Source organism: Nomascus leucogenys, chromosome 3, assembly GCF_006542625.1.
Source record: "Nomascus leucogenys isolate Asia chromosome 3, Asia_NLE_v1, whole genome shotgun sequence".
In the NCBI taxonomy this organism is placed as follows: Eukaryota; Metazoa; Chordata; class Mammalia; order Primates; family Hylobatidae; genus Nomascus; species Nomascus leucogenys.
Window position 1 is genome coordinate 91,159,934 of NC_044383.1, and position 21,433 is coordinate 91,181,366.

Sequence of the window (21,433 nt, forward strand, 5' to 3'; positions counted from 1 at the left end):
TAGCTCATATTTCAGAGCAATTGTAGACTTCTCAATACCAGAGAAATATGCAATATTCATAAAGCACATTTTATTCTGTGAAACTTGTTTACCAAAAATGATTTCATGCAAAGCTTTCATATGCACTATTCCTACAAGAATAATTTGGGGAAACACTTTACTTTGTTAATTAATGTAAGTTTTCATCCAACAGTGCTGAAAAGCTTACAAAATTAAACGGCAAAACTTAACTTCATTCTAAGCTCTAGAGAAATTTTACCTGAATAACTGGATCTTCTCTTTCATAGCCACTTGTGTATTCTGTATTTTTTATCCAATCACTCACATCAATTTCTGGCATGCCAGAAAGCAGTAGCTCCTTGGGGGAAGAAAAATATTTCAATAATTTTCTTTAGGGAAAAAAGTTATTACATTTAAGTGGTAAATTTGCCTTAATTAGAAACTAATCCCACGTAAAACTGATATATTTTTGTGACAGTTCCTGCATGTCATCAATAACAAGCATTACATGAGAGAGAATCCTTGATGCTGATAATCTCAAATATTATAAGATGTGGAGATGTTTCCACATTGATACAATTTCATTAAAACATAAGAGATTATAGTTTATATGTTTATATCTGAACATATGCAACAACAGTTTATATGTGCAAAAGTTTTATGAACATTATCTTTGGTTTACTTTATATTTTTCCAATTCTTTGCAATTTTGTTAACTTCTGTAAGGAGACAGTATTCTCAACATGAAGGTGACAACAAAGACCTGAATAAATACTTGACTAAACAAGGGGAAAGTCATTAAGAAATCCTTATCATGAGGAAAAAGGAGGTAATATAAAAATAGTTACGATTTTTAAAAAAGATTTAGGCCTTTTAGGAATCCAACTCTGGAAAAATTTGGATCTTTTAAAGTCAATTTTCTCCAAAGTCAAAAAAAATGCAATTTTCCTAATGACTTGATAAGTTTCTTTTATCCAGGAAGATCATCAAAGACACAAAATCTCAATCATATAAGTAAAAATGAAATTAAGAATGGCAAAGTATTTACCTTTTTGTTTTCCAAGGGAAAAGAGGACATGAAAAGAGCTTGTCCACTTCTCTGAATTAGTGCATATTTCACAGTTAGAGATGCTTACATAGTCAGGGGAGACAATGATTGGCCTACACTTTACACTCATGAGCCAGAACATCAGGATTTCTTTTTTTTTTTTTTTTTTTTTTTTGAGATGGAGTCTGGCTCTGTCACCCAGGCTGGAGTGCAGTGGCGTGGCTCACTGCAAGCTCCGCCTCCCGGGTTCACGCCATTCTCCCACCTCAGCCTCCCAAGTAGCTGGGACTATAGGTGCCCGCCACCATGCCTGGCTAATTTTTTTGTAGTTTTAGTAGAGACGAGGTTTCACCGTGTTAGCCAGGATGGTCTCAATCTCCTGACCTTGTGATCCACCCACCTCAGCCTCCAAAAGTGCTGGGATTACAGGCGTGAGCCACCACGCCTGGCCAGGATTTCTTATTACAGGGATGTAGATACCCTGTGATTCAAAATCATGTCTCCTATAGTAAATTGCTCATAACATATACCTGACCTTGTACCTTAAATAAGATTGATATAAGGCAACATCTGAGAACTCTTGAGGGTTTCCGAGATCTACTAATTTTCTTCATATATTTCAACCAAACAACATACCAAAACAGATTATACACAAAAGCAGTTATAAGGGCCCATTTGTCCTCTATTAAGCTAGACATTAAAGAAATTTGCAAAACTGTTAAACAGTACCAGTCTTCCCACTGTTTCTGTTTTGTTCTGGAAAATGCAATTTTAGTTTTTCAGCTGTTCTCTATGTTAATATAATAATGGATTATTTTATGTGAATAAAATATTTTACATTTCTGTTTTAATTTCAAGTACAGTAAATATCCATTGACATAACCCACATAAACAAAAACTCTTTTGTTGTAAGGGGTCCTAAGACCAAAAAGTTTTAGAACTGCTAGTTAGTATAGGGTGTGTTTTAGTCCTAGTCACAGTGTTATAGAATCCTTTTCCTAGATGAAGACAGTCTAGTCTACATTGACCACCCCCAAATACATTCGCTAGCTTCCTTTGCACTGCAGACTGGCTGCTTTGCCTGCTGGCTGCCTTGCCAGCTGGCTTCAGATTGGGTTTGGAGCCTGGGAAACACAGGCAGTTAGTCTGGAGGTGAGGGTACTCTCTGCTCCCCCACTGCTTCAGCACTTCTTTGCAGTAGCTATGGCTCCTCAAATATGGCTACCATCAGGTGGCCCCTCCTTGGTGATTCAGGCTCCCACAGGGCTCTTCACAGTAATTCCTCTACCTGTCTCTTCAGTCCTAGGGATGATAAAGGCTTTCCCTGTTGCCAGTCTGTGGATGTCTCACTAGACATTGTTTATTCTTAACACCGCCCATACCTCTGTAATACTCCCTTTGTTAAAGTTTCGATATTTGAACCATCTGGAGAAATTCTGTTCCCTGGCAGGACTCTGATATAGGTTTGCTAAAAGGGAATGGGACACGCTTTATGCATGTCTTACAATTCATGAGTTTAATCCTTTTCCCTTCTAGGCTGAAGATAAGCTTTCAATAATATTAAGTATGCTTTCATTATTCATAATTATAAATAAAAATGACTAACATTATATTCTCTCAAGAAATTTGAAGCACTTCATGAATATCACATTAATTGTTACTTTTTTTGAAGAAGAAGAAGAAGAAAAAGAAAGGATCTTTATTATCCCATCTGGTTACTAAATTGACCAAAAACAAACAGATGAAATGAGAATTCCAGAATAAAATGTACATATTAAGAAAAATATTTTAAGTCCCAATCAATTTTTTTAATACAACAAAATAATTGAATTCATCTGTTGGAACTATGTGTAAGGTATATAACTCATACTAATAGTTAGAAACTGAATCATGCAAGTATTCAGAGCAATCAGCTTACCTAGCATCACACGATTCAGTGTTTTTATATTCTGGTTCTATCACGGATAAATTCACAAGCAGCACAGTATGGAAGAACAGTCCATAGTCATCTCTTGACTTAGGATTGCCTTCTGTTTACAATGGATGACTATACCTCCAGTTCAGTACACTGGAGCTACTCGATACCTTCTCCTCACTAAAACTCTAGAATTTAACCTGAATCCTTTAACTCAGATGCACATCTAGCTTAGACGTTTGCACCAAATTTTTTAAAAGTTTCCTTTCTCAGTGCAGCACAGCCCTCCCCTATGAAAGACACAAAGTCACACAAAAAGTTCTAAAGCCAAGTCCCTCTGATTACTCATGCCACCAAGAAGCAGACTGGCAACAGTGATGGGATCTGGGGTCAGGGAACATGGGTTCATAGCCTACCACTAACACATGCTCTATGACCATGAACAAGTTCCATATCTTCTTTGGCCTAGTTTTCTCATCTGTAAAATGGGGACAATAGTACTCACCTCAAGAGATTTTTCGTGAGCGTTTTTAAAATTAATACATATAAAATACCTGGCAAATACTAAATGCTTAATAATTATTATTATCACTGTATAAATCAAGACCATGCCTACAATGTTGCTCTTCCCAAATGTGAATCAGCTCAACTTAGTAAAGTCAGAGTCCAAGACAAACTAGGAACCTGATCTAAATTTTAATGTAAGAGCCACAATTAAAAACTTACCAGTAACAGACCTAAATGTGAAAGATAAAGGAATAAAGCTTTTAAAAGAACACACAGAAAAATATCTTCACAGCCTTGGAGTAAGAAACAGTTTCTTAAACAGGACACAAAAAGCTTCTTCCATCAAAAAACAAAACAAAACAAACAAAAAAAACTGATAAACTGAACTATGTTAAACCCCAAAACTTTTATTCAGTGAAAAGACCTGAGTAGAAAATATTCATAATACATATATCTGATAAAAGACTCTTATAAAAGAATAAAGAGTCCTACAAATCAGTAAAAAGAAAAAAAAAAACAAAACACAATAGAAAAGTGGACAAATTACTTAAATAGACACTTCAAAAACAGTACACAAATGGCCATAATCATAAAAGGTGTGTAACTTAATTAGCTATCAGGTAAATACAAATCAAAATCTCAAGGAAAGACCACTACTGAATTACCAGAATAGAAATGAAAAAGATGAAAAATTATCAAATGCTAGTGAGAATGCAGAACACTCAGAACTCTCACACCTCCTAATGGGAGTGTAAACTGATATATCACTTGGGAAACTATGTGCTCGTATCTACTGAAATGGGGTACATGCACAGCCTATGTCCCAGCAATTCCACTCCAAGGCATATAACCTACAGGATGCATACTTATGTTTTCCTAAAGGTTTGTAGCAGCAGTACTTGAAAGAGCCTGAAACTGAAAAGTACCCACTAAATGTTCCAAGCACAGTACAGGAAAAGCCATATTTCAGTCAGATCTAATAATATAATAGCTCGAATAGTCCTCCATTTTTAAATGCTGAAAATCACTTCTATTGTTACATAAAAACTAGACAAATCTATGCTAACTGAAGCCATTAACTGTACAGCCTAAAAACAATCAAAAAAACCTCAAAACTTACATTTAATGAAACTAAATCACAATGGACCTCAAAATTAATTAGCAAATTTTGTTCACTATTAAGATATACTATGAATGATAAATTAAAAATACTGATATATATGTAAAATTAACGGTATATATCAGTATCTGTATCCACATACTAAAATGAAAGGCATGGGGTAAAACTAATTTTCTGAGACAGAATAAAAACTAAATAAAACATTTCCACTAATCTAGAACTTACTATTCCAAATTATATATTTTTAGATAAGCAGCAGCTATATGCTATTTAAAATACTGTGCTTTATTAAGATTCAGACAACTCAAAGAGTTTAAAAATAATTCTCCAAATTACCAAAACTAAAGAGAAAAAGAAAATGGAGAAAAATGCAGACATAAATCATATAAAATTAGAAATTCTGTTGGATCACAATACAATAAAGGCAAATTAAAGTAGCAAAACAAAACATTCATTAGGGACTAGAAGATGGCAAAGACGATGGACTCCATAGGTTTGAAATACGGAATTATAAAATTATATATATGGCAATATAAGAAACTGGAGAAGACAATACTATACAATAAGAAAAACCTTAATTCTTTTTAAAAGTTAAGACGTTAGTATCAGTGCCCTTTACGTCACGTGGTCAAATAAAAAATTCAGAAATAATGTAGAATACTGCGCATATAAGAAGACCGGCCTTCAACATCTCCCATATAGAAGAAACAAGAATATATTCCATTTTAGTTTGTCACCACCTCACCTCACTTCACATTAAGGAGTTGCTTATCTGGTTATTAAGCTTAAGAGACGCACATCCATAAATTTTATATCATATCTCTAAAAATGGACATTAAACCATTTTGTCTCATTTATACATTATTTCATTCATTATAGTACTCCACAATTATTTCTGAATTACATGAACTAGAGTTTTGTGCTGTGTTACAACATAAGAACTGATGTTTTTCCTTACCAGTTCATATTCATCAAAAAGCTGTATGAGGGAGGGTGGAATGAACATATGAAAGCCCTGTAAAAAAGCATTGATCTGAGGCTGAATGGCTCTTGTCATTCGAAGTTCAGTAACAAGCTGGACGTACTCCGCCTATTGAAAAAGAAGTTTTCATAATGACTTTTTAAAAACTTTTTACATACTTAATTTAATTATTTCTTATTTAAGAGGTAAAGGTTTAAAATAAAATTGACACCAACACTCGTACATCTCAGCAAATCAGCAAGCCACCATTCACTAAGCTGTTCAGGAAAAAATTCCAGGGAATCAATCAATCATCCACGACTTCTCTCACACCCTATTTCAGCTGATACTATCAGATCTACCTTTAAAAAAATATTCTCAATCTTACCTTGTCTCACTACCTCCATTTCAGCACCCCAGTCCAAGCTATCATCACTTCTCATCTGGATTACTGCAACATCTGGTGTCCCTGTTTCCATTTTTGCCCCTGTACTGATGCTTCTCCACACCTTAGCCAGAGTGATTTTAAAACATATACATGTATATATACACATAGATATATATGCGTGTGTATGTATATGTAAATAACTCAGATCAGGCAACTCTCTTGCTCAAAACCCTATAATGACTTCTCATGACATCTGGAGTAACATCCAAATTCCTTTCCTGGTCTCTAAGGCCCTAAATGATCTGGCCTCTGCCTTGCTCTCTGATCTCACTTCTTTCCATTCTCCCCCTAGTTCATTCATTCACTCAGTTCTAGTTTCACTGGCTTTCTGGCTATTCCCAAAACACAAGCTTGTCTGGGCCCCAATGTGTTTATACTTCTAGATCATTCTCACCGAAATGTCTCATTAGAATGTAATCTCTCTGCAGACAGGGGCTTTGTTTCACCAGGATATATACCAACTCCTAAAAAGTGGCTGCCACTTTGAAAGTATTCAAAAAATATGTGAAGAATGAATGCATACCATCATCAAATTCACTTAACACATACTTAGAACTTGATAAAATGGTTCTTTGTAGCATAGCCAATTAAATTCTAAGTTAAGGTAAGCTATATATTCACCCATTTTATTTTAAAATACATGATAATCATAGAAAATATTGTTACTTAAAATTTAACTGGTAATAAGCAGAGGGCATGGTGGCACATGCCTGTACTCCTAGTCACTAGGGGAGGCTGAGGTGGAAGCATTGCTTGAGCCCAGGAGTTCAAGTCTGCAGTGAACTATGACCGTGCCACCACACTCCCAACCCGGGCAACAGGGAAAGATCCTGTCTCTTAAAGAAAAAAATAATAATAATAACTGGTAATTTTAAAAATGTATTTTGGCTTAGAACAAAATGAATTATATACAGAGAGAGAGAGAAAGAGTATGTATGTGTATACATATATAAACTATTAGATGTTATCATTTACATATTTTTTAATTAGTTATAAGTGAAACTTTGTGAGTTAAAAGCAATATGCTATAGCAGGTATATAGCTCCCACCTACTAGGAATTAATACTCTAACAGGGAAGAAACTCTGTTTTAGCACTCTTATTTTTTTTTTGGCACTAATCTCATGCTCTGTTCAAAAACAAACAAAAAAAACCAAACAAACAAAAAACAGGGGAAAAAAAGACCAAAAAAAGGCACTGAGCCAGCAAGTTCTATATGACTGCTAGTTATGAATTCTTCACAGCTCTCAGAGCTACAGAAGTGTCACAGTAGATTCCTCACAGCTCTCCCAAAACCCTGTGTGGCTCCTTTTATAATTTAACACAAGGAAAGCTACCATCTCTGCTATTCAATCTAGTCTCATCCCAAATCCCACTTCCCACCAACCAAAGGTGCAAGTTTTTCTCTACTATATAGGAATTAATCAGCTACAAGTCACATACAGGTAGTTATTATAGAGAGGGAGACAGAAATGTGTACCCAACAGTCAAACAGAAACATTCACTAAATTTCCGGAGTCCAACCCGGGAAGTAACATATATAAAATACTTTATAGTGATGACAGCAGTGATATCTGCATTAGCACATGACTATATTTCAGTTTATGTCTACTCTCACTAAAATTGTTCACTGGATGTACTAAAAGTTTTCCGCTCCATTCATATAATTAATTAATTATACATCTATATTTTTTAAGATGCCAGGAAAGACCTTATTCTTCCCTAAAGAGACTTTTTCCCAAGAGGTTTTGACTTTACAATCTTAAAGTGCAACTCAATAATCTCTGTGGAAGACCTTAACAAGTCATGAAGCATGAAAATAAAAGATTTATGATTTGCTCATGTGAACGTTACCTATTTTAATTGCATTCCGTATCTATCAGAATAGTATATATTCTTTTTTACCAATTAATTCCTATTATTTCCTCCTACATTCTACCTTTCAATTAATTTTTACAAATATAATACTCTATCACACTTTTCCTTCCATTTATTTTAATATTTATTATTTTCCACATGTATTTCAATAACCCAGTTCATAGTTATTGATACCAATTTTTGAAAATCAGCTCCTTCGCATCCCAGTCTTCATGCTAATTAAGTAATTTAAATGTGGATGGCAGTTGAACTAAATTATTTTTCAATAAAGTAATGAAATCCTAGCTATCATAAACCCTTAATTTTTCAGTAATACAAGAGTTTTTCAAATACTTGAAAGATAACTGTGTTTAATGGAAAAATCTAAGTCAAACTGCTTCTAAAATGTTTCCCTGCCTCGCTAAACAGTACACCTTCAAACAGAATAAAACAAATTAGTATTATTTTGACAATACAAATTTTACTATGAACACCCACTACTGTTACCCAGCAACATTTCAAGCATTCATGTTGTGTAGAAATACACTGGCTAAGGGTTCTAAGGACAGAGCTTTGGTATCTCACTGGGACTGAGCTCCAAGGACGAGGGGTGACCGCCACGTCTGGGGTTCAGTCAACTCAGCTGCTCCGGCCTGCTGGCCTTGGACAATACAGGTGGTCCAGACAAGGCAGGGTCCCCTTCAACACAGCACATGTGCTCTACCAAAAAGCAGCCAGACAGCTTCTTTGGGCAAGTCCCTGATCCTACTCCTTGTCACTTGTTGAGATCTCCCAACAGGGGTCTCCAGCCACCTCTTATAGGTGCATGCAGGCCAACAACAGGTAAGTAACTACCCCCTGGGACAGAGCTTCCAGAGGAAGGACCTGCCTGCCATCTTTGCTGCTTCATGGCCGTCTCTGCTGATACCTCCAGGTATGGGAGAAACCAAGGCAACTGGGGTCTGGAGAGGACCCCTGGCAAACAACAGCAGCCCTATATACAGTAAAGTGGCCAGACTACTAAAAGAAAAAACAAATGAACAGAAAACAACAACAATATAAACAAAAAGACCCCACAAAACCTCAGTCAAAGGTCAGCAACCTCAAAGAACAAAGGTAGATTAAGGCCAAAAAGATGAGAAAGAATAAACACAAAAATGCTGAAAACTCAAAAAGCCAGAGTGCCTCTTCTCCTCCGAATGACTGCAACACCTCTCCAGCAAAAGCACAGAACTGGTCTGAGGCCGACATGGCTGAATTGACAGAAATAGGCTTCAGAAGGTGGGTAATAATAAACTTCACTGAGCTAAAGGAGCATGTTTTGACCCAATGCAAAGAAGCTAAGAATCACAATAAAACAATACAGGAGCTGATAGCCACAACAGTCAGTTTAGAGAGGAACGTAACAGACCTAATGGAGCTGAAAAACACAACATGAGAACTTCACAATGCAATCACAAGTATCAACAGCAGAACAGACCAAGCAGAGGAAAGAACCTCAGAGCTTGAAGACTATCTTTACAAAATAAGACAGGCAGACAATAATAGAGAAAAAGGAACAAAAAGGAATGAATAAAACCTCCAAGAAATATGGGATTATGTAAAGAGACCAAACCTACGACTGATTGGGGTACCTGAAAGAGACGAGGAGAATGGAACCAAGTTAGAAAACATACTTCAGGATATCATATAGAGAACTCCCCCAGATTATCAGGACAGGCCAACATTCAAATTCAGGAAATGCAGAGAACCCCAGTAATATACTCCACAAAAAGATCAACCCCAAGACATATAATCAGATCTGTCTTCACATCAGATTCCCCAAAGCCATAAGATTCCCCAAGGTCCAAATGAAAGAAAAGCTGTTAAGGGCAGCCAGAGATAAAGGCCAGGTCACCTACAAAGGGAAACCCATCAGACTAATAGCAAACCTCTCAGTGAAAACCCTGCAAGCCAGAAGAGACTGGTGGCCAATATTCAACATTCTTAAAGAAAAGAATTTCCAACTGAGAATTTCGTATCTGGCCAAACTAAGCTTTACAAGCAAAGGAGAAATAAGATCCTTTTCAGAAAAGCAAATGCTGAGGGAATTTGTTACTACCAGTCCTGCCTTACAAGAGCTCCTGAAGAAAGAACTAAATATGGAAAGAAAAAATTGTTACCAGCCACTACAAAAATACACTGAAGTACACTGACCAGTGACACTATGAAGCAACCACATAAACCAAGCCTGCAAAATAACCAGCTAGCATCATCATGACAGGATCAAATTCATACATAACAATACTAACGTTAAATGTAAATGGGTTAAATGTCCCAATTAAAAGACCAAGAATGGCAAGCCAGATGAAGAGCCAAGACCCATCAGTATGCTGTCCTCAAGCGACCCATCTCACATGCAAAGACACACACAGGCTCTAAATAAAGGGATGGAGGAAATTTTACCAAGCAAATGGAAAACAGAAAAAAGCAGGAGTTGCAACCGTAGATTCTGACAAAAGAGACTTTAAACCAACAAAGATTAAAAAAAGACAAGGGCATTACATAATGGTAAAAGGTCCAACTCAACAAGAAGAGCTATCATAAATATATATGCAACCAACACAGGAGCACCCAAATTCAAAAAACAAGTGCTTAGAGAACTGCAAAGAGACTTAGACTCCCACACAATAATAGTGAGAGACTTTAACACCCCACTAATAATATTAGACAGATCATCAAGACAGAAATTTAACAAAGATTTTCTGGACCTGAACTCAGCTCTGTATCAAGTGGACCTGATAGATATCTACAGAACTTCCCACCCAAATTCAACAGAATATACATTCTTCTCATCACCACGACACTTATTCTGAAATTGATCACACAATCAGAAGTAAAACTTTCCTTGGCAAATCCAAAAGAAATGAAATCGTAACAAACAGTCTCTCAGACCACAGCACAATCAAATTAGAACTCAAGATTAAGAAACTCATCAAAACCACACAACTACATAGAAATTGAACAACCTGCTCCTGAATGACTCTTGGGTAAACAACGAAATTATGGGAGAAATCAAGAATTTATCTGAAACTAATGAGAACAAAGAGACAATGTACCAGAATCTCTGGGATGCAGCTAAAGCAGTGTTAAGAGGGAAATTTATAGCACTAAATGCCCACATCAAAAAGCTAGAAAGATCTCAAGTTAACAACCTGACATCTCAACTAAAATAACTAGAGAGCCAAGAGCAAACAAACTCCAATGCTGGCAGAAAACAAGAAATAACCAAGATCAGAGGAGAACTGAAGAAGACAGAGACACAAAATAACCCTTCAAAAAATTCAATGAATCCAGGAGCTGATTTTTTGAAAATATTAATAAAATAGACAGACCTCTAGCTAGACTAATGAAGAAAAGTGAGAAGAATGAAATAAACACAATCAGAAATGATAAGGTAGATATCACCACTGACCCCAAAGAAATATAAACAACCAGCCAGGCACGGTGGCTCATGCCTGTAATCCCAGCACTTTGAGAGGCTGAGGTGGGTGGATCACGAGGTCAGGAGTTCTAGACCAGCTGGGCCAGCATGGTGAAACATCATCTTTACTAAAAACACAAAAAATTAGCCAGGCATGGTGGTGCATGCCTGTAGTCTCAGCTACTTGGGAGGCTGAGGCAGGAGAATTTCTTGAACCCAGCAGGCGGAGGTTGCAGTGAGCTGAGATCGCACCACTGCACCCCAGCCGGAGTGACAGAGCCAGATTCCATCACAAAAAAAAAAAAAATATATATATATATATATATATACACACACACACTTATTATTAAAGTCACAAACTAGTTATAAGAATTGATAGTCTGATAAAAATCCTATTACTTCAGTTTCCTTGAAACAAATTCAGTCATTGAAAATAGTGATCGAAGAGTCGCTTCCAAGACAGCCGAATAGGAACAGCTCTGGTCTACAGCTCCCAGTGAGATTGACACAGAAGACGGGTGATGTCTGCATTTCCAACTGAGGTGATTGGTTCAACTCATTGGGACTGGCTGGACAGTGGGTGCAGGGCAAGCCAAAGCAGGGCAGGGTGTCATCTCACCCAGGAAGCACAAGGGGCCAGGGGTTTTCCCTTTCCTAGCCAAGGGAAGCCGTGACTGACTGTCCCTGGAGGAATGGTACACTCCTGCCCAAATAATGCACTTTTCCCACAGTCTTCACAACCGGCAGACCAGGAGATTCCCTTCTGTGCCTGGTTCAGAGGGTCCCATGCCCATGAAGCCTTGTTTGCTGCCAGCACAGCAGTCTGAGATTGACCTGGGTCGCTGGACCTTGGTGGGGAGAGGGATGTCCACCATTGCTGAGGCTAGATTGACCTGGGTCGCTGGACCTTGGTGGAGAGAGGGATGTCCACCATTGCTGAGGCTTGAGTAGGAGGTTCTATACTCACAGTGTAAACAAAGAAGCAGGGAAGCTTGAACTGGGCGGAGCCCACCGCAGCTCAGCAAGGCCTACTGCCTCTCTAGATTCCACCTCTAGGGGCAGGACATACCTGAACAAAAGGCAGCAGACAACTTCTCCAGACTTAAACATCCCTGCCTGACAGCTCTGAAGAGAGCAGTGGTTCTCCCAGGATGGCGTTTGAGCTATGAGAACAGACAGACTGCCTCCTCAAGTGGGTCCCTGACTCCCGTGTAGCCTGACTGGACACCTCATACAGGCGGGTGCCCCTCTGGGACGAAGCTTCCAGAAGAAGGTATGGGCAGCAATATTTGCTGTTCTGCAGCCTCCGCTGGTGATACCCAGGCAAACAGGGTCTGGAGTGGACCTCCAGCAAACTCCAACAGACCTGCAGCTAAGGGGCCTGTTTGTTAGAAGGAAAACTAACACACAGAAAGGAAGAGCATCAACATCAACAAAAAGGACATCCACACCAAAACCCCATCCACAGGTCACCAACATCAAAGACCAAAGGTACATAAAACCACCAAGATGGGAAGAAACCAGAGCAGAAAGGCTGAAAATTCCAAAAACCAGAACACCTCTTCACCTCCAAAGGAACACAACTCCTAGCCAGCAACACAACAAAACTGGATGGAGAATGAGTTTGATGAATTGACAGAAGTAGGCTTCAGAAGGTCAGTAATAACAAACTTCTCCAAGTTAAAGGAGCATGTTCTTACCCATCACAAGGAAGCTAAAAACCTTGAAAAAAGGTTAAACAAATGGCTAACTAGAATAACCAGTGTAGAGAAGAGCTTAAATGACCTGATGGAGCTGAAAACCACAGTACGAAAACTTCGTGAAGCATACATAAGCTTCAATAGCCAATTCGATCAAGTGGAAGAAAGGATGTCAGTGACTGAAGATCAAATTAATGAAATAAAGTGAAAAGACAAGACTAGAGAAAAAAAGAATGAAAAGAAACTAACAAAGCCTCCAAGAAATATGAGACTATGTGAAAAGACCAAATATACATTTGATTGGTGTGCCTGAAAGTGACAGGGAGAATGGAACCAAGTTAGAAAACACTCTTCAGGATATTATCCAGGAGAACTTCCCCAACCTAGCAAGGGAGGCCAACATTCAAATTCAAGAAATACACAGAACACCACAAAGATACTCCTCGAGAAGAGCAACCCGAAGACATACAGAATGTCAGATTCACCAAGGTTGAAATGAAGGAAAAAATGTTAAGGGCAGCCAGAGAGAAAGGTCGGGTTACTCACAAAGGGAAGCCCATCAGACTATCAGATCTCTCTGCAGAAACCCTACAAACCAGAAGAGAATGGGGGCCAATATTCAGTATTCTTAAAGAAAAGATTTTTCAACCCAGAATTTCATATCCAGCCAAACTAAGCTTCTTAAGTGAAAGAGAAATAAAATCCTTTCCAGACAAGCAAATGCTGAGAGACTTTGTCACCACCAGGCCTGACTTGCAAGAGCTCCTGAAGGAAGCACTAAACATGGAAAGTAACAACTGGTACCAGCCACTGCAAAAACAAGCCAAACTGTAAAGACCATCAACGCTATGAAGAAACTGCATCAATTAACGGGCGAAATAACCAGCTAGCATCATAATGACAGGATCAAATTCACACATAACAATACAAATCTTAAATGTAAATGGGCTAAATGCCCCAATTAAAAGACACACACTGGCAAATTGGATAAAGAGTCAAGACCCATCAGTGTGCTGTATTCAGGAGACCCATCTCACGTGCAAAGACACACATAGGCTCAAAATAAAGGGATGGAGGAAGATCTACCAAGCAAATAGAAAGCAAAAAAAAAGCAGGGGTTGCAATCCTGGTCTCTGATAAAACGGATGTTAGACCAAAGACGATCAAAACAGACAAGGAAGGACATTACATAATGGTAAAAGGACCAATGCAACAAGAAGAACTGAATGACCTAAATATATACGCACCCAATACAGGAGCACCCAGAATCATAAAGCAAGTCCTTAGAGATCTACAAAGAGACTTAGACTCCCACACAATAATAATGGGACACCTGTCAATATTAGACAGATCAGTGAGACAGAAGGTTAACAAGGTTATCCAGGACTTGAACTCAGCTCTGGACAAAGCAGACCTAACAGACATCTGCAGAACTCTCCACCCCAAATCTACAGAATATACATTCTTCTCAGCACCACATCACACTTATTCTAAAACTGACCATATAATTGAAAGTAAAATACTCTTCAGGAAATGTAAAAGAAAAGAAATCACAACAAACTATCTCTCAGAGCACAGTGCAATCAAATTAGAACTCAGGATTAAGAAACTCACTCAAAACCACTCAACTAAATGGAAACTGAGCAACCTGCTCCTGAATGACTACAGGGTAAATAACGAAAGTAAGTCAGAAATAAAAATGTTATTTGAAACCAATGAGAACAAAGACACAACGTACCAGAATCTCTGGGACACATTTAAAGCAATGTGTAGAAGGAAATTTTTAGCACTAAACGCCCACAAGAGAAAGCAGGAGAGATCTAAAATCAACACCCTAACATCACAATTAAAAGAACTAGAGAAGCAAGAGCAAACAAATTCAAAAGCTAGCAGAATACAAGAAATAACTAAGATCAGAGCAGAACCGAAGGAGACACGAACACGAAAAACCCTTCAAACAAAGCAATAAATCCAGGAGCTGGTTTTTTGAAAAGATCAACAAAATACATACAACGCTAGCAAGACTAATAAAGAAGAAAAGAGAGAAGAATAAAATACACACAATAAAATTATAAAGGGGATATCACCACTAATCCTACAGAAATACAAACTACCATCAGAGAATACTATAAACATCTCTACGCAAATAAACTAGAAAATCCAGAAGAAATGGATAAATTCCTAGACACATAAACCATCCCAAGACTAAACCAGGAAGAAGTTGAATCTCTGAATATATCAATAACAGGTTCTGAAATTGAGGCAATAGTTAATAGCTTACCAACTAAAAAAAGTCCAGGACCAGTGGATTCACAGCCAAATTCTACCAGAGGTACAAAGAGGAGCTGGTACCATTCCTTCTGAAACTATTCCAATCAATAGAAAAAGAGGGAATCCTCTCTAACTTATTTTATGAGGCCAACATCATCCTGATACCAAAGCCTGGCAGAGACACAACAAAAAAAGAGAATTTTAGACCAATATCCCTGATGAAAATCAATGTAAAAATACTTAATAAAATACCGGCAAACCAAATCCAGCAGCACATAAAAAGCTTATCCACCACGATCAAGTCGGCTTCATCCCTGGGATGCAAGGCTGGTTCAACATACACAATCAATGAACGTAATCCAGCATATAAACAGAACCAACGGCAAAAACCACATGATTATCTCAACAGATGCAGAAAAGGCCTTCGATGAAATTCAACAGCCTTTCATGCTAAAAACTCTCAGTAAACTAGGAATTGATGGAATGCATCTCAAAATAATAAGAGCTATTTATGACAAACCCACAGCCAATATCATACTGAATAGGGAAAAAACGGGAAGCATTCCCTTTGAAAACTGGCACAAGACAAGGATGCCCTCTCTCACCACTTCTATTCAACATAGTATTGGAAATTCTGACCAGGGCAATCAGGCAAGAGAAAGCAATAAAGCGTATTCGAATAGGAAGAGAGGAGGTCAAATTGTCTCTTTGCAGATGACATGATTGCATATTTAGAAAACCCCATCATCTCAGCCCAAAATCTCCTTAAGCTGATAAGCAACTTCAGCAAAGTCTCAGGATACAAAATCAATGTGCAAAAATCACAAGCATTCCTATACACCAATAATAGACAAACAGAGAGCCAAATCATGAGTGAACTTCCATTCACAATTGCTATTAAGAGAATAAAATACCTAGGAATCCAACTTACAAGGGATATGAACAACCCCTTCAAGGAGAATTACAAACTGCTGCTTTAAGGAAATAAGACAGGACTCAAACAAATGGAAAAACATTCCATGCTTATGGATAGGAAGAAGCAATATCATAAAAATGGCCTTACTGCTCAAAGTAATTTATAGATTCAATGCTATCTCCATCAAGCTACCATTCACTTTCTTCACAGAATCGGAAAAAACTACTTTAAACTTCATATGGAACCAAAAAGGAACCCGCATAGCCATGACAATCCTGAGCAAGAAGAACAAAGCTGGAGGCATCACGCTACTAGACTTCAAACTATACTACAAGGCTACAGTAACCAAAACACCATGGTACTGGTACCAAAATGATATACAGACCAATGGAACAGAACAGAGCCCTCAGAAGTAACACCACACATCTACCACCATCTGATCTTTGACAAACCTGACACACACAAGCAATGGGGAAAAGATTCCTTTTTAAATAAATGGTTTTGGGAAAACTGGCTAGCCACATGCAGAAAACTGAAACTGAACCCCTTCCTTAAACTTTATACAAAAATCAACTCAAGACGGATCAAAGACTTACACGTAAGACCTAGGACCATAAAAATCCTGCAAGAAAACCTGGGCAACACCATTCATGACATAGGCATGGGCAAAGACTTCATGTCTAAAACACCAAAAGCAATGGCAACAAAAGCCAAAATTGACAAATGGGATCTAATTAAAGAGCTTCTGCACAGCAAAAGAAACTATCGTCAGAGTGAACAGGCAACCTACAGAATGGGAGAAAATTTTTGCAATCTATCCATCTGACAAACGGTTAATATCCAGAATCTACAAAGAACTCAAACAAATTTACAAGAAAAAAACAAACAACCCCATCAAAAAGGGCAAAGGATATGAACAGACACTTCTCAAAAGAAGACATTTATGCAGCCAACAGACACATGAAAAAATGCTCATCACTGGTCATTAGAGAAATGCAAATCAAAACCACAATGAGATACCATCTCATACCAGTTAGAATGGCGATCATTAAAAAGTCAGGAAACGACAGATGATGGAGAGGTTGTGGAGAAACAGGAACACTTTTACACTGTTGGTGGGAGTGTAAATTAGTTCAACCATTGTGGAAGACAGTGTGGCAGTTCCTCAAGGATCTAGAACTAGAAATACCATTTGACCCAGTGATCCCATTACTGGGCATATACCCAAAGGATTATAAATCACGCTACTATAAAGACACACGCACATGTATGTTTATTGCAGCACTGTTCACAATAGCAAAGACTTGGAACCGACCCAAATGTCCATCAATGATAGACTGGATTAAGGAAATGTGGCACATACACACCATGGAATACTATGCAGCCATAAAAAATGATGAGTTCACGTCCTTTGCAGGGACATGGATGAAGCAGGAAACCATCATTCTCAGCAAACTATCACAAGGACAGAAAACCAAACACCACATGTTCTCACTCATCAGTGGGAGTTGAACAATGAGAACACATGGACACCAGGAGGGGAACATCACACACCAGGGCCTGCTGGGGGTGGGGGGCTAGGGGAGGGATAACATTAGGAAAAATACCTAATGTAGGTGACGGTTTCATGGGTGCAGCAAACCACCATGGCACGTGTATACCTACGTAACAAACCCGCACATTCTGCACACGTAACCCAGAACTTAAAGCATAATTTTAAAAAAAGGCCGGGCGCGGTAGCTCACGCCTGTAATCCTAGCACTTTGGGAGGCCAAGGCGGGCAGATCACGAGGTCAGAAGATCGAGACCATCCTGGCTAACACGGTGAAACCCCATCTCTACTAAAAGTACAAAAAATTAGCCTGGCATGGTGGTGGACACCTGTAGTCCCAGCTACTCGGGAGGCTGAGGCAGGAAAATGGTGTGAACCTGGAAGGTGGAGCTTGCAGTGAGCCGAGATTACACCACTGAACTCCAGCCTGGGCAACAGAGTAAGACTCTGTCTCAAAAAAAAAAAAAAAAGAATCAGTCAAGTAAGAAATAAACAAATTTCCCAGCAAATAAAAAGAAAATACTGATCATTCAGGTTACCATTTTATAGGTTTGGTAATTTTTACAGTGAATTTCTAGAATATACTATCTAAAATGCAAGGAGAAGTGTGTTTTCATTGTTGACAGGAAGATACCAAAAAAATCATTCAAACCCACCTAATAACACACACGTATACTCAACATGAAAAACCGTAGACTTACACTACCTGTTTTAAAAGTTTTCAGAGTAGTAAAAAAATAAATCTCATAGTAGAGATTGAGTATCCCTTATCCGAAATGCTTGGGACCAAAAGCGTTTCAGATTTCAAAGTGTTTTGGATTTTGGAATATCTGTATATACAAAATGAGTTATCTTGGGAATGACACCCGAGTCTAAACATGAATTTGTTTCATTGAACCATCAGAAAGTAAAGGGATCACTATCTCAGCCACTCATGTAGACACAATCTGTGGTTGTTTGACATGACCATTATTCCTGACCAAATTTACATGCTACCAATAAGCAACCATTTTCTTACACTTGCACCTAACTACTTAATGGTTAAAAAAAAAAAAGGCATATCATTAATACAGTGAAAAAAATTGCATGTTCAGGGTAGCTAAAGCAGCACAGAGGCATCACCAGAATATCTGTGCCAGCTGTTAAACAGAAGCAACAAGCAACAGCAGGCTTTCCGTTTCCACCTGGAATGCTTTGTTGATTAAAAGATACTGTAGGCCAGGCTCAGTGGCTCATGCCTGTAATCCCAGCACTTTGGGAGGCCGAAGTGGGCAGATCACTTGAGGTCAGGATATCGAGACCAGCCTGGCCAACATGGTGAAACCTCATTCTTACTAAAAATACAAAAATTAGCCAGGTGTGGTGGTGGGCGCCTGTAATCCTAGCTACTTGAGATGCTAAGGCAGAACTGCTTGAACCTGAGAGGCAAAGGTTGTAGTGAGCCGAGATCCCACCACTGCACTCCAGCCTGGGTGACAGAGCAAGACTTTATCTCAAAAAAAAAAAAAAAAAAAGTACTACACACTTTTTTTTTTTGTGAGACAGAGTCTCACTCTGTTGCTCAGGCTGGAGTGCAGTGGCGCTGTGATCTCGGTTCACTGCAACCTCCACTTCCCAGGTTCAAGCAATTCTCCTGCCTCAGCCTCCCAAGTAGCTGGGATTACAGGCACATGCCCAGCTAGTTTTTGTATTTTTAGTAGAGACGGGGTTTCACCATATTGGCCAGACTGGCCTGAAACTCCTGACCTCAGGTGGTCCACTCACCTCGGCCTCCCAAAGTGCTGGGATTACAGGTGTGAGCCACTGTGCCCGGCCTGTACATTATTTTATGTTTTAAGGTGAGAAGAAGCAGCTGAGAGGACAGCAAGTGGGTCTTCTAGGAATGAGGAGTCATTCCGCTAGATGGATTTTTAAATGCTTCCTCCAGGGTTAACTGCCTCATTAACAATGGTGTTTGCCTTAGAAATCTCTCTTTGATTTTATAAACTAACATGATTTCTTGTTCTGTTGTGAATGCCATATTTTCACCATGTCATCTATAGGCACTTCTTCTTCAGTTTTAAGGTTATCTTCATCATCACTGTTATCCCCATCACCTTCATTCAGAACCATTCTGGTTACTTCATCATCAATGAATGAGCAATTGGAGCCTTCTAACCAGTGTTACAGACTTTTTGAATATCCACTTCTTTCAGTTCACTAACAAACTCTGAAGGTATATTTTTTTGCATATGTAAGGCAGTCAAACATCATTTCTTTCACTTGACATACAGAATCCTTCAAAGTCACACCTTTGCTCATCACCATCACTGAACATAGTTGCAGGCCAGAAGCTGTGCCAGGAATGCACAATTGTGTCTTTACTCACTGTGTTCCAAGCACTGGCAACAGCATATACAACATCCTTCATATTAAACTCCCTTTGAAAACTTTCCACAATTACAATTCTGTTCACTGATGCTAGCAGTCTATGCAAAAAAGTGTTATATTTATTCTTCATTGATCTAATGTGACTGATTAATTCAGTCACATGGCTGAATTAATGAAGTCACATTTGAGGGAAAATACATGGCAAACACATTATTTTTGATGAGAATTTCAGCTGGATGATGAGCAGAGCAGTTGTTAGGGAATAACAAAGCCTTGCAGTCACCATGCAGTAAACACAAGCCACTGGTATAAAATATTTTCCCTGGTGATCCATGCCTTTTTGCTAGCATAATAATGGACTGGTAAGAAATTTACTCCTTGAAGAGATTGAGAACACAAGCTTTTGCCTATCACAGCAAATTTACACTTACACTCGCCTGTTGCACTGGTACATCCCTGCACATTTATAGCCTACCATAGGGGCTGTCTCATCAGCTGTAGTCAGTGTCTTTCTGAGGCAACAACAACAAAATAGTGATGTTTTAACAGCAATATAGACTTGTTCTAGCATCAGATTTTCATCAGCAATGACCTTGGCAAATTCCTCACTGAATTTCACCCCTGTTTTGTGATCAGCAGATGCTCTATTGCCACAAATCTTTAAAAAATGAATATCATGACTTTTCTTAAATTTCTGCAACCAGCCTGTTGAAAAGTCACAGTTCCCTTCAATTTTCACTTCATTATGATAGATCTTTGCTTGTTTATAATCGGCATACCATTAAGTGGCATGTGTTCACTGTTACGCTGACAAATCCACTCTTTAAATGCACAATTGAGATCTTCAGTTTTAGCTTTAGGCAGTGTTATTCTATTTTTCATTAACTTCTTTTCATCAATTTTGGCACAGAACGTCAACAGTTTATTCTTTTGTTTCTTCAAGTCATATAGTGTGGTCATTCCAACACCATACTCTTCTGTGGGACATTTCACATCTATATCGCTGTCCAGTTTCTCCAACAGCTTGACCTTCTGTGCTATGGATAAAGACAAATGCTCCCTCTTTTCCCTGTCACTGTTACCCACAGGGGTATCTGCAGGCCTTTCTGACATTCCCAACAGTATCTCTGCACCACAGAGCAGAAAATAAGCAAAAGAAAAGAAGAGAAAAGAAAAGACATTGAGTAATGCACAAATGCACATAGGCCTTGGCCCCACGTGGGGCACAGTGGGGAACCTGCTCTTGGCATATCCGTCCTGCACATGTGTCATTTTATTACCCTTGTGGGCATGCTTGCATGAGGGA

The 21,433-nt window shown here is 38.6% G+C and overlaps 1 protein-coding gene across 5 annotated transcripts in view; it reads right to left on the reverse strand.

Annotated features, from left to right (window-relative positions):
- Positions 1 to 21,433, reverse strand: part of HACE1 (HECT domain and ankyrin repeat containing E3 ubiquitin protein ligase 1) — a 133,659-nt gene that overhangs the window by 10,198 nt on the left and 102,028 nt on the right. For all 5 annotated transcript variants that reach the window (XM_030809516.1, XM_030809514.1, XM_030809515.1 and 2 more), the window contains 2 exons: positions 5,549 to 5,680; positions 260 to 358 (listed from right to left, as the gene is read on the reverse strand). In XM_030809516.1, the coding sequence (XP_030665376.1) occupies positions 260 to 358; positions 5,549 to 5,680 (231 nt within the window). The remainder of the gene's footprint in view (positions 1 to 259; positions 359 to 5,548; positions 5,681 to 21,433) is intronic.